The sequence below is a fragment of the Vicia villosa genome, linkage group LG5 (assembly GCF_029867415.1).
Source record: "Vicia villosa cultivar HV-30 ecotype Madison, WI linkage group LG5, Vvil1.0, whole genome shotgun sequence".
In the NCBI taxonomy this organism is placed as follows: domain Eukaryota; kingdom Viridiplantae; phylum Streptophyta; class Magnoliopsida; order Fabales; family Fabaceae; genus Vicia; species Vicia villosa.
Window position 1 is genome coordinate 69,075,696 of NC_081184.1, and position 14,819 is coordinate 69,090,514.

General features: G+C 37.8%; 1 protein-coding gene across 1 annotated transcript; it reads left to right on the forward strand.

Moving 5' to 3' along the window:
• Window positions 1-11,199: 11,199 nt before the first annotated feature.
• LOC131604804 (uncharacterized) lies at window positions 11,200-14,339 on the forward strand. The gene is made up of 3 exons (XM_058877219.1): window positions 11,200-11,754; window positions 11,851-11,924; window positions 13,871-14,339. Exons 1-3 carry the CDS (start codon window positions 11,200-11,202, stop codon window positions 14,337-14,339), a joined length of 1,098 nt encoding a protein of 365 aa, XP_058733202.1.
• The last annotated feature ends 480 nt before the right edge of the window (window positions 14,340-14,819 follow it).

The window sequence follows — 14,819 nt, forward strand, 5'->3', positions numbered from 1 at the left end:
AAATAACAATAAAAATTATAATAAACAAAGATTAAACATGCGACGCTTCAACTTCTTACTCTCAATTCTCTCGTTCTCGTCCTCTCATCTCAAGCTTCGCCGGAAATCGCTTCCGCCGCACCGGAGACGGCGGAGCTTGAGGTTTCACACAACCCGACCTCGATCCCCACTCTTCTTCTCACTCTGATCAACAATCCAACCTTAATTTTGTCCGATTCTTTCTCTATTCCTCTAAATCTAAGCAAATAGAAAAACCTAGGTTTAACTAAAAACTCAATTACATGTTAATGGCGAGGCATCCAAGATCAAGACCGTAGAGTTAACGTCCAATAGAGCTCAAGTGTTCATGTTGCAACAAAAGAAGATGGAGAAACATGGAGTCGTGAAGACTTACCTGAATCTGCCGAAGGAGATTAAGAATTGAGAAGGGCAAAGATGAGGTAATAACGTGCGTCCAATTTTCTTCTTCTTCTTTTTTCCTTTCTCGATTTTTCTGTACGATCTTCTGTGAATCTTTGTTGTTGTGTGAGAACGAGCAATTATTGAGAAGTTTGTTGTGGTAGATTCAAGGAGTGATTGAGAGATTGATTGGTTGAGGAGGAGGTTTAGCTCTGTAGATTAGAGTCTCAGAGATTGAGGCTCTAACAACAATGAAATTGAGCTTTAGTGAGAGGGTGACCGAGAGAAGAGTGGGAAGAAGATGAAGATGGAGGTGAATGAGAGTGATGAAGATCAATGGAGAATGGGTGAGAATAGAGAAAATGGCGTGAAAAATGAATTGAAGGTGATGATGTGTATATATAGAGCACAGGTTCGGGTGATTTTGGTTTGGAGTTAGGGTCAGAGTTTGTTAAGTGAGGTTGAGAGTTAGTTGGCTTTAGGCTGTGAGGTGCTGACTAGGATCGGAGGTAGGTATTCAGTTATGGGCTTGTTAGTTTCTGTTATAGAGTTGGTTATTTCTGTTAGAAGTTAGAATGGTTAGTTAAAACTGTTGGTGATTGGTTAATTAGTTAGGAGATGGTTGAGAGTTCTGTTTCAGGTTAAGTGCAAGTTTTGGAATAGTTAGGGTGTTGTAAAGAATTCTGTTGTGTTTTTTTTGGGTATGTATGGATGCTGAACGTGTGCAGGGGCTGTTTTCATTGGATGAGTGATGATGGTAGAGTTTAGCAACTGCTAGCAATTTAAGAATTATTTGAGGCTGCTTTGCTGGTTTTATTTTTGTGTATGATTCAATGGTTATTTGTGAACTGGTTGTAACTATGCTGAATGATGTATATGGCAGCAGCTCTGTTTTCTTTTGTTTTCTCTTTTTCCGATTCCGTCTCGAGCTATTATGATATGGTTTTCAGTTTGCTGCAGGGCTGAATGTTGTTGGCACGGACAGGTTTGGAAACGTGCATCAATTAGCTTGCAGCCGATACATTGTTGAGGATGGGTGGAAGACGGTCTATGGAAGTTTGAAGATTTAGGATGAAGCATGACATTGGAAACAATAGGCTATTTTGAAGCATAATGTAATGGATTTTTGAATCTATATTGTAATAGATAGAAACCTGAAGTAAATGTTGAATGGGCTTTTAGAAATGAATTTGTCTTGAAGATCGTGGATGACTCTTGGATTCTGTAGTCTTAAATTATAGTGTATGTTGAATGGTAATAGAAATATTTGAATGGTGAAACTTGGATATGGAATAGCAAATGTTGTTTGAATTTCGAATTGCGATGAATGTGTCTTAAAAATGTAATAAAAATTTGAATTTCTTTTCTTGCGAACGGTGATGGAATGATATAGAATTGATGCTTGAATTGCATTTGAGTGATGACATCTGATAGTTGAATCTTGTAATTTTGAAATAGTGTTGAATAATTCTTGAATGTTTGACGTATATGGCGTGTAATCCAAACAAAGGATGGCATAATTACATTTTTACTAATGAACAAAACTCCATAAGAAATCCCTTTTGAATGATACATTATTAAAGCAATGAATCTCAATCAAGTGGCGATGGCAAGCATAAGGAGATCTTAACTCATGATAACTTTGAATGATGACTTATGATAAACTTCGCTTTTGTACCGGGGTCTTTGAGCAATTCAATACCTTAAGTCAACAAAACTTGCTCATTGAGAACTCATAATTATAAGTGGAAACTTGACTTGAATAATTCTCCATAAGAGCCCAATCTCCATTAAATTTTCCAAATTCACTTGCATAAAAATGACAAGCAAATCCTTTTGATCATGAGGAACCTTTAATCAATATTTTACACTAATCCCTTGAACCCAAAATGACTTAAATGAATGTATGATATGTTGATGACCTAATAGAATGCAAATGAAATGAGGAACATAACCCAGATGGATGTAAAATTGGGGGGGCAAATTTTGGGGTGCAACACTTACCTACGAACTCCACGCAAGCTTCTAAACCTAAGGACACTTGTGTGACTTGCTTGTGTTTGCTACTAACCATTTGGTCTTTTGCAGGCTTTGGACTTGTTTGTCCTTATTATCTTACGATTTACCTTATACATTGCATCCGTATAACATCATGACATCATAACATTGCATGTTAACTAACCCTTTCAAGGATCTTAGGGATTTAGGGCGCACAATTTCAGGTGCTCTTATCAAGGACAGAATTCCTATCTAGGGGCAAGAGGATTTATTTTCCTCTGGCCACATACCTTCCAATTCAGAGACTCAGTACCTATCAAGGAGCAAGGGGATTTATTTTCCTCTAGCCTTATACTTTCAAATTCAGAGGTATCCCAAATCAAAGGCGATGACCCACTCGATATGGTGAGCTTGATTCCCAAAGAAGGACGTCCCATAGAAGAACATCCAAGAATCAGAGTTCTTCAAACGAAGATGCGACCAAATTATTTTTCGACGTTGCTAACTAAATTTCCTAAAGATCCTTAAAAACATTGCATCTGCATTCATAACGTTGCATAACAGGTTTCCATAACAGGTCTCTCATCTTCTCTCGCTGTTTATTTCAGCACAAATGGATCTCGAGCAATCAGTCAAAGACCTTCAGGCTCAGAATGCCCTGTTCCAAGCTTTGATTCTGAACTTGTCCAAGGGGAAAGACAAGCTGAAAACTCTTCTGACCAAGAAAGAGAAAAAGACTAGAAGATTTGTGGGGGTCTTTAATATGGGAAGAAGATTCCGAGGACCACTCAAGAAAGCTGAAGATGTCAAGGTTTCCGAAGAGGATGACGATGAACAAAAAGACGACACTAGTGTCAAAACTGATGCAAAGAGCAACCATGATTCTGTCAAGCCCTCTGAGGAAGAAGAGGACTATTACTATGAGGACGAACATCCTGATGACAAGTACAAACGGCTGGAAGAACGTATGAAAGCCATGGAAATTCAGAAGGTACTTGGGCTAGATTTTGAGGAACTAGGACTCATCTCTGGAATTGTTATCCCTCTGAAGTTCAAGACTCCGACCTTTGCTAAATACGATGGGGTCTCCTGTCCTAAACTGCACCTGAATTCCTATGTGAGGAAGATTTAGCCTCATAGTGCTGATAAAAAGCTGTGGATCCACTTCTTCCAAGAGAGCTTATCTGGAACTCAACTCGAATGGTACTATCAATTGGACGGTGCCAACATTCATACATGGGAAGATCTGGCAACCGCTTTCTACAAGAAATACCAATACAATGCTGATCTCGCGCCAACCTGCATGCAACTACAAAGCATGTCTATGGGTTCTAACGAAAGCTTCAAGGAGTATGCTCAAAAATGGAGAGACCTGGATGGAAGAGTTCAACCTCCCTTAGCTGACAGAGAGTTGGTAGATATGTTTATGAGTACATTGACTGGTCCTTTCTATAGTCATTTACTGGGAAGTTCATCATCTGGATTCACTGAACTTATACTGACTGGGGAACGTGTCGAGAATGGCATCTGAAGTGGTAAAATTCAAGCTGCTACATCCCCAGGTGTTACAAAGAAGCATTTCAATAGGAAGTCAGATTCAAATGAAGGGCATGATCAGAAAAGGAGTAACCATGACCAATCTGTTGGGGCAGCTCTGATCTCCACACCGGCACCTCAAAAAGGTCGTCAAAACAAGCAAGACGCGCCTAAAAGACAATTCACAAAGATCAATATGTCACTGGCTCAAGCATTACAGCACCTATTGAAGTCAGAGTTGATCACTTTAAAGGATCTCCCTAAGAATCCCAGTACTTCTGCTCGTAGCTATAACCCCAATGTGAGGTGTGCATCTCACTCTGATAGTCCTAGTCACGATACGAATAGCTGCTGGACATTGAGGAACAAGATCCAAGATATGATCGATGCTGGGGAAATTGAATTTGATCCTCCTGAGACTCCCAACGTGACTGCTAATGTTGTGGATGGCTAGAAGGATGAACTTTCAGATCATTAGTTTTACTTTTCATTTGCTGATTTCTATTCTGTTTGTTTAAACATTCGACTTATGATAGACATTATCTGTTTTAATAATCATCATTAGTGCATTGCATATATTTGTCTTGAATAAATTATTTCTCTATCACTCATTTTAAATTATGTCTTTACTTTGCATATGTTTTGCGATACTCAACTCCTGCTAAAGTTGTATGCCTTTTGAGGGAGGATGACGAAAACAATACCGCAATCTCATACAGTATGCTTTTGAACGGACTATGCTGACGATGTACAGGCATTGTTTCAATACCTAAACAGTAGAGATATAAGGATGTTAATCCCTCGTCAACCCCTTTGAGCCAAAGGAGTAGAAATTTTCTTTCTTGTACAAATTAAAACCCTTAATCTTAACCTGGGGCAGATTAGTTACTCAGTTAACTCAATTATACTAGCCGTTGTGTACGCAAATAATGATGGGTTCCTGTGACCATTAAGTCAGGCAGTCAATATCCACCAAAAAGAAAAAGATGTTAAGTCAAAACCTATGAAGGAGACTTATAAAATATCGAAACACCCCGCTGACTGTAACCTCAAAACAAACAGTTCAGGCCAAAGTTAGGGATAACAAAATCAATGTCAAAAAGAGGTTGCTGCAAACCCTCGACAAAAGAAAAAACAAAATATTACAAGAAGGATGACTGCCTGTCCAAATAAACCTCTGATACTATAACCATCACGTTTTTACAAATATCACGCTTTTACATCTCCTGTTTTAATGTTTTTCAAAAACTCAAGACAGACATATGCATTGCATCTCATGAATTCATTATTAAACATATTCTGCTGCATAATTTCGAATGTTAGCATCAAGAAGAATCTGCACAGGGTACAACTAATGACTAAAAATCATCCCGACAGACAAAGCCACTTCAGCAACAACATCTCTTACACCTGCCTCAATTAGAAGTCAAAGAATACAAGGGGCATGACACACTCTGGCCAAAAAATCTGGGGCAACCAGGTCAAGATTCAAAGAAACTCTCAGGAACATCAGACAATCAGGGGCATACATCCAAATGGGTCTGAAGCTACTTCCCGATCAGACAGGGGTATCACCTTAAGTTTATGAGTACTAGGGGCATCCCCATTGTATATATCCAAAGGTCCTCACAAGGAAAATCTCTTCAAAGTCCCTACTAGCTGGGGCAAAGCTATGCAAGGCCTGTTTTGACACTTCGATCAATACTCATTGGTGTGTCTTAATCAATACAAGTCCAGGAATGGCAGTTACTATGATCACTGGAGGCAACGGTCAAGGCATCCACGTCTTCCCACATAGCCAGCTTCACAGGATCATATCCCCACAGAGTAATCATTAAGAAGATACCTTCAAATGTTCTCGTCCCAACAAAGACTTAGGTCCTCAACGGAGTTTACGTCTTCGACATTGTCGGTTCCCCGACACTTTCTCTCTTCTCCAAACACGGTTATTCATCTCTCTTATCCCCGGTCAGGGTACATCAAGATCAATCATTCAAATCGCTTTCATCCCCAAGAAAAAATCATAAACCTCCAGCTGAGCATCTTCAAGACAAAATCAGACAACAAAATCACAAGGACATAGAGATTTATTTTCTCAATCAAGACAACATAAATCATATTCACATATCATATGTCATAAACATATTCATACATTGCATACATTACCTCATAATGAATTCATACATAACATGCAAGTTTCTCATTTATTTTGAGAGACTCGTCACATAATACATGCATCATGACATTACATAAAGACTAATTTTACCTTTTTCAGGATACAAGTACAAGCAGATGAACAAAATCTCCAATTTTTAAAGATCTAATTCAGTTACTACGAACGGTACTGACACGGTCAACATTCAAAGATCTAATTCCATCATCATGAACGGTGTGGACACGATCAACTTTTCCAAAGTCTAATTCAGTTACTACAAACGGTGCTGACACGACAAGAGATCTAATTCCATCATCACGAACGGTGTGGACACGATCGTCCTTCCAAGGTCTGATTCAGTTACTATGAACGGTGCTGACACGATTAATATTCCAAGATCTAATTCTATCATCACAAACGGTGTAGACACGATCATCCTTCAAAGATCTAATTCGGTTACTACGAACGGTACTGACATAATCAAAGAAAGAGACAGATTTAATCAGGACACTCAATTCAGAAAAGACCACGACAATGGAGTCACGACAACTGAGTCACGACAACTGAGCCACGATAATGGAATCACGACAACTGAGTCACGATAATGGAATCACGACAACTAAGTCACGATAATGGAATCACGACAACTGAGTCACGATAATGAAATCACGACAACTGAGTCACGATAATGGAATCACGACAACTGAGTCACGATAATGGAATCACAACAACTGAGTCACGATAATGGCATCACGACAACTAAGTCACGATAATGGAATCAAGACAATTGAGTCACGATAATGAAATCACGACAACTGAGTCACGATAATGGAATCACGCCAAGTGAGTCACGATAATGGAATCACGATAACTGAGTCATGATAATGGCATCACGACAACTGAGTCACCATAATGGAATCACGACAATGGAGTCATGACAATGAAGTCACAACAATGGAGTCACAACGATTGAGTCACATATCTAATCCCGGTATTCAGTTCAGAAACAATCATGACAATGAAGACACGACGATGGAGTTATGACGATAGAGTCACGACAATCATTTCACTCATATGATTCAGACGCTCAGGGAAATCGAGCCAACAACTTAATTTTGACACCACAGATGCAGTCTAATGTACGACTCAGTCTAACGCACGTCAATACATCAACTGATGGCATCTGTAAGCCCATCTCTAAAAAATCACCTCTCAGTACTTCGAGCTCAGATACAGTCTAACGTACGATTCATTCTGACTCTCTCAACACCCAGATGGCATCTTTAAGCCCATCTCAATACATTCAGATGGCATCTTTAAGCCCGTCTCCGGCAAAAGTCCATGCTTCAGCCATGGCAAATTCCTGGGTATTCTAGTGTTCAATCCTCTTCTACCTTCAGATTCCGACAGGCACACAAGCCCATCTACATTCTCAAGTATAAGAAGATTGAACAGGGGCAACTGTCATACCCCAAAATTTGCCCATCATATTTATTCATATTTCAGTCCATATGACTATCAAATGCACAAAGATCTCCAATCATTCAAAGCTACATATCTCCTAAACGAGTGCCTCTGAACTAGGGTTTTGTATTTATCAAAGTAAAATCAAGTTCTAAGACCTCAAATGGATCCCATGGCCTCTTATATGCTTCAAAGGGTCCTCATGTCAAGCTCAAGATCTGATTCATAGGATTGCTCAGTTAACTGCTCAAATGATCAATAGGCGACTGGTTTGACCTAAAAGTCAACTGTGGTCAAAGTACAGTCAAAATTCATGATTTTTGGTCAACATCCTCATTTTGAAGTAACATTCATCATTTCATCAAGGGTTGATCATAATTCATCAAGGAAAGTTCAAAAATCAACAAAACTCAAAGTTTCTAAATTAGGGTTTTTGAATTAAAAGTCAACTGAACTTTGACAAGCCATAACGTTCACATGGAACATCAGAAATTTCCCATTCAAAGCTCATTTTGAAGGAAATTGAATTCTTTACAACTTTGTCTCTCACATTCCAAGGCTAAAAATGCTTCATTTGAGAGATATGGGTCAAAAGATTAGAGGTCCTCCAAAAGGTCAACAAAAACACCTTTTGGGTCAAAGCTCATAACTTGCAAATGGAAAACTCAATTGAGATGAAACCAAAAGGGTCATTTAGAGGACATCTTGGGCTTTCTAAAAAGTCCTAGAACATGCTCATATGATAAAAATTGAAGGAGATATGAGGCACAGAAATTGGTCAATTTTCAAGAAAAACACAAAAAACCTAATTGCACAATTTGGTGTTTTTGGACTAATGGGCCTAAAACATGGGTCCCAAACGTGTCCATAGGATTTATGAACATCCTTAAACTAATTAATTTATTTTTATAATATTTATTTTGTTTATTTGAATTTTAATTCATTTAAATACAAATAAATCATTATAAAATATGGGAAAATTAGTTTTAATGAAAGATTTGATTTTTAATCAATTCTAAGCTATCAAGAGGGCCAAATGTGATACAAATTTCGTGGCAAGAGGGTTGGGAAAGATTGGATTAAAATTGATACAAAAATAGCAAGAATTTATGCAATTTTCAAATCAAATCTTCCTCTCACCAATTACTTGATCGTGTTCCAATATTCTACCCGAATTGCCATCACTATATATAGATATTATTCTCTGCATTAGGGGTCACGAATTCAGAGCCTCCAAAAACACATTCCACGATTTCAAGGTTTCAAAAGAACTAGGGCATACAAGGTTTAAAATTCCTGCCACTCTCAGAAGAAACAAATCACACTATCATTATCTTAAGGTATTAAGAGGTAGGTATCACTCAAAGGAAGGTCCTTGAATTGTTTAGAACAGACATACCATATGCATCTATGTTGTTCATATTTTTGATTTCGTATACCATGAATTATTGTGTTTTAACGTGGTTTGAATGCATCAACGTGTTCCTATAGTAATTAAGAGCAGGTATGAACCACCACATGGGGCCATGAATGCGAGAATCTCAAACTGCCATTGATGAATCCGTGAAAGCATTCTCGTTCGTACTCATATGTGCGTGCGTTTTTGGGCCAAAATAATTGCACCAACGAACTCATAGGACTGGGTTCTTTTGTCTTGGGTTATCATGTTTTTATGGCAGGTTTGAATGTTCCAGAATCAGCCACGAAGAGGTCTAGCAAGGATCGTAGAAAAGTTCAAGCGGCTTCGTAGCAAAATTGTGGGTGTAGAATAGGCCAAACGAAGAAGATGATGGAGAAGGGAGACGTGTCGTGAAATCACTGGCCGGTCAACACTCTATCCCTCTATCCGAATCCAATTGGCTAGTCAACCTCACCGAAGCCTCTCTCCGTCTCTGATTGGCTGGTCCAAGAGCATTGGGGCCCACGCGTTGAATTGACCATTATTATCTCTTTTTTATATTTTTTGTTTGGGCATTTAACTAACAGTTACATGACACAGCTCTATTGGCAAAAGGCGCGCTTGAGGAAGTCACACGGAGTGGGTTCGATACCCACCACATACACGTTATTTTTTTCAAATTTGTCTGCCTACAGATCCAGTACAGCGCTCCCACATACAGCCATGATGCGCCCTCGCATCTCGTCCATTGGATCCAGTGACCAGCAAATCAGACACCACACAATCTGCAGCGTACGATAGACACTCATGTGACAACCACACCTAATAAGAGCTAAGTGCTTTTTTAAATTTCTTTTTATTTTTTTATTACATGAATGTTTTTATTCTATTTTTTCCTTCTTTTCTATTATAATTAGTATTAATTATGTTCTTATTTATTTTAAATCAGTTTTTTTATAGTAAATTATAATCATTTATTTTTTAATTGAAAACTCGTTTTTTCCATAATTTTATCTATAATTGTTTTTAAACGATAAAAATTATGTTGTTTGCCTTATACGGTCGACTGACCTTTGTTTATTAATTTTTGCCCTTTCAGGGTTTGTTTTTGCCTTACCATTATTTGTTTTCCTCTTAATTTTCAGGATTTATCAAGGGTTCGAGAAGATCAAGACATTCAAGATTTTGATTAATTATTGTTCCCTCTTATTTTTCCGCCTTTTAATTTCCCCCATCCCCGCAGGTGTTTATTGTAATAGCGTAGGACTTTATGTTTTTCTGCCTTTAATTTCTGCAATTTTAAACTGCGTGGTTAGTAATCTTAGGGAGTGCAAGCCTTGAACTGAATTAGATCACTAATTTACAAGATAAATATCATCGAAGTTAACCACGTGATTGTGCACCCACACACCTTTAGGGTAATCCCTTTGGTTGCCTTGTTGCCTTATTGTTGTTGCCTTGTTGCCTTATTGATAATGCCTTAAAATAGTCAAGTCCCTCGATTCCGAGGATACATAAAGCAAATGTTTCCTTAAAGTTATTGAAACTCCCTCGAAGCTGCCTCGGTAAAATGTGATGATTGTCCCAATTGCTAAGGTATCCTCGCATGATGCCTAAAAAGATTAATGACTATTATATCCTTCCCTTAGACTACCTGCCCTCTTTATGGTAGGGACAGTCTTGTGGCGAACGATAACTTCGATGACCCTTAACATCCAATTGAAAGACTTCCTGCCCTCTCATGGTATGGATAGACCCTTTCGCCTGAAAAGCTAAAAGAACAATTTTTATAACTTAAGGGTAATTGCTTTTTAATTGCTTGCTCTTTTTTCAAACTCAAATTCAAATTCAAAATCTTTTTCCCACTTCTTTTTTCAAAGAATATTTTCAAAACAAGGCTACGCTTATTTACAAGCTAAAGTCCTTAAACGAATCTTTTCTTATTCACACACTACTTTTCAAACAATTCAAACGAACAAGTGAACTAAGCAATTAAGAGCCCATGGAAAACCATGGATGCAAAGGGTGCTTTACACCTTCCCTTTGTATAACTTACCCCCGGAACTCAAAATCTTTTTAAAAGGTCTTTTTCTGTTCTTTTAGCCTTTCTATAAATGGGATAAAATAAAAGTCGGTGGCGACTCTTGCTATCCGCACATTTCAAATAAAGTTAGTTCATCGTATTACAGAGAGAATCTTCCGTGTGATGCATTGCACTCCATCACATAAGGTTTGATATGGTACCCATATGCTAGCAATCGAGGATGATGAATGGCGGCTAGAGACTCGTTATAGATTTGAGACTGCAGATGAGGAGATCACTTGGGTCGTGTTTCGTAGGGAATTCATGAGGAAATATTATCTTGAAGATGTTTGGGGAAAGAAGGAAATTGAGTTTCTCGAACTGAAGCAGGCAAATAAGTTGGTTATTGAGTATGCTGCAAAGTTTGTTAAGCTAGCCAAGTTTTATCCGCACTATAGCGAGGCGACAGCTGAATTTTCAAAGTGCATCAAGTTTGAGAAGGGGTTGCGCTCAGAGATCAAGAAAGCAGTCGAATACCAGAAGATTCGTGTCTTTGCTGATTTGGTTGATAGTTGTCGAATCTATGAGGAGGATAATAATACTGATTATATGATTGTCAATGAGAGGATAGGTAAGCACCAAAAGAACCGTGGCAAGCCTTATGATGCTCCCGCTAGGAAAGGTAAACAGAAAGTTGCTGATGTTAAGAGAACTAGTGGGGGAGATGTTCATGCTGGCGTGGTTTGTTTCAAATATGGGAAACCTGATCATAAGAGTACTGTAACGCCCGTTTTTATTTCAATTATATATTTTATTGTGTGATGTGTGATTTATGTGTTAATTATGTGATTAATTGATATTATGTTATTTTATCAGGGATTTAGTAGTAATGGTATGGTTAGACTATTAGTTATCGGGCCTAACTTAGTGTTAGTGTTAGTAAGTGAGAGGTGCTAATTAGAGCCCATTAGTAATAATAAGTTAATAAGTTTAACAAAACAAGGGAAATTGAGAAAATAGAAAATTAGAAAATCATTTGGTGAAAGAAGAGAAAAGAAGAGAAAGAAGGGAAGAGGAGAGAAAGCTAGGTCAAATCCCAAAATTGAAGCTAGAGTTGTCTGCAATCCAAAACCCAAGGTAAGGGTGAGATTCTTTCATGATAAGGGATTGCATGATGATAGATTATGGTGGGGTTTTGATTATATGCTTAGTAGCCATGTTTGTGAAATTGAAATTGTTAGGGTTCATACTAGATTTCTATGAATTTGTATTCTAAACATGTTTTTGATAATGATTGTTGTTAATGGATGTCCAATACTGGTTATATATGCTTTTAATTGATGTTTGAAAGTGGTTTTGAGTGGTGGGTTAGCTTTTTCGCAGAACTGAGTTTGCTGTCTTTTTTCTACAAAATCGCACGTCCGCTAAGCGACCCCTGGTCGGCTAAACGAAGTCTGGGAATAAATTTTGAAATTCGTGAGTCCGCTAAGTGAGATTGGCCCGCTAAGAGTAGCTGCGAAGATGGTTTGCTTCTGTCTTGAAGCCTGCTAAGCGAACTTTGCTGTCAAAAACTTTTTGAAACTTCTAATTGTTGTATCTTTTGATCCCTAACTCCTTTTTACTCACCGTTTGAACCTCCGTAAAGCTAAAATCAATGACTATCTAATGAGAATGATTGGAATGACTTTTGAAAACTTTTTTTAAATTGTATTTTCCCCATTTGGTGATGTATTGTGAAGTTGAATGATTGTGTATGTTTGTATGTCATAATAAAGTCGTGATTGAGAAGTGATGAATTAATCTAATAGTAATGATATTATTGTTGCCATTGAACTCTTGGCATTGAGTCAATGTTGTTGAGACGATGTTGTTGTGTATTATGAATGTTGTGTTTTGTGGATGTGCATCATTGAGTCGCATCCATTGCATAGTTTAAGACGGCCTGAAAATGGCAACCACGACGATGGCCTGAAAATGGCAAAGTGACGATGGCCCGAATGGAAAATGTTTGAGACGGGAGTTTTACTCCAATTGGTGCCACATACATATGCATAATGTTGAGTCGCATATTGAGTTGCATTTGATTGTCGTTGTGATTATGAAGTGAATGTTGTAATTGTGGATAACTTAGTTGTGAATTTGAATATGCTATTATGATTGATTATTAACATTGTTGTTGTGATGCAAGTTGCTTTGAGATGAGAAGTGGAGAATAGTGTATGATCTTATCTTTTCTATAAGTATTATCATACATTCCTTTATACTGTTTGATATCTCACCCCTTCTGTTTGAATGTTACCCTTTGTTGGTAACGTACAGGTAACGATGTGGAGTAGCCGATATAGTTAGTAGTTCGAGTTGGTGTCTGTTGCTCTGATACGTAGCACTCGAGGGGATTGACGCTTGTTTCCTTATATTATGTTTATGTTGGATTAGGATGTTGTCTTATGAAGAAGTTGTGGCTTGTATTTTCATGTTGTACCAAGATGCTATTGTTTTAAGTTTATGAGTTAATAAATTCCACTGCATTGTTTTAAAGTTGATTTGGTTTTGAAGATTTATTGGTTATGAATTCTCCCTTTTAAAGTTGATTTGGTTTTGAAGATTCATTGGTTATGAATTCTCCCTATTGACATAAGCTATGTATCTGTTTAATGAGATTTTATATGAATTGTTTTTAAGTGGATAATGTGACTCCTCAAGTATGGTTTTTTGAGATTTTCGCACTCTGATTTCCTTTATAAACCGTTGGGTAGATTTGGGGTGTTACAAGTACGGTGTGTACTACTGAGGTGAAGAGGTGTTTCCGTTGTGGTAAGACCGAACTTGCAATATCTGAGTGCAAGCATAAGGAGATGGTTTGTTTCAATTATGGTGAAGAGTGACACATTGGTAGTCAGTGTCAGAAACCGAAGCAGACACAAGCTGGTGGAAAGGTGTTCGCTTTGGTTGGAACTCAAACAGCTAATAAGGACAGACTTATTAGAGGTACATGTTTCATTAATAGTACTCATTTAATCACTATTATTAATACTGGTGCTACTCACTGCTTTATTGCTGCTGATTGTGTTGAAAGATTGGGTCTTATGTTGTCTTCTATTAATGGAGAAATTGTCGTCGATACTCCAGCTAAGGGATCGACGACTACTTTTCTTTTGTGCTTAAAGTGTGCTTTGTCGATCTTCGACAGAGACTTTGTTGTTGATTTAGTTTGTTTACCGTTAAGTGGGATGAATGTGATCTTAAGTATGAATTGGTTAAAGTATCACCATGTTCATATTAATTGTTATGATAAGTCGGTGAGGTTTTCCACTCCTGAAGAGGAGGGAGTTGAGTTGTGTCTGCTAAATAGTTGTGACTGTTAATGAAAGAAGAAGTTGAGGTGTTCTCGTTGATGGCGTTGTTGTCTATGGAGAATCAAGCTATAATTGATGAGTTGCAGGTGGTGCGAGAATTCCCTGATGAGATTCCTGATGTACCGCAAGAGAGAGAAGTTGAATTTACTATTGATCTTGTACCTTGTACCAGACATGTGTCTATGGCACCGTACATGAAATCTGCATCTGAATTGTTAGAATTAAAGAAGCATCTGGAGGATTTACTTGAAAAGAAGTTTGTAACACCAAGTGTATCGTCGTGGGGAGCTCCAGTGTTGCTAGTAAAGAAGAAGGACGGAAGCATGAGACTTTGTATTGATTATAGACAATTAAATAAAGTAACAATTAAGAAAAAGTATCCACTTCCAAGAATAGATGACTTGATGGATCAATTGGTGGGTGCTCGTGTATTTAGTAAGATTGATTTGAGGTAAGGTTATCATCAGATTAAAGTGAAGGATGAAGATA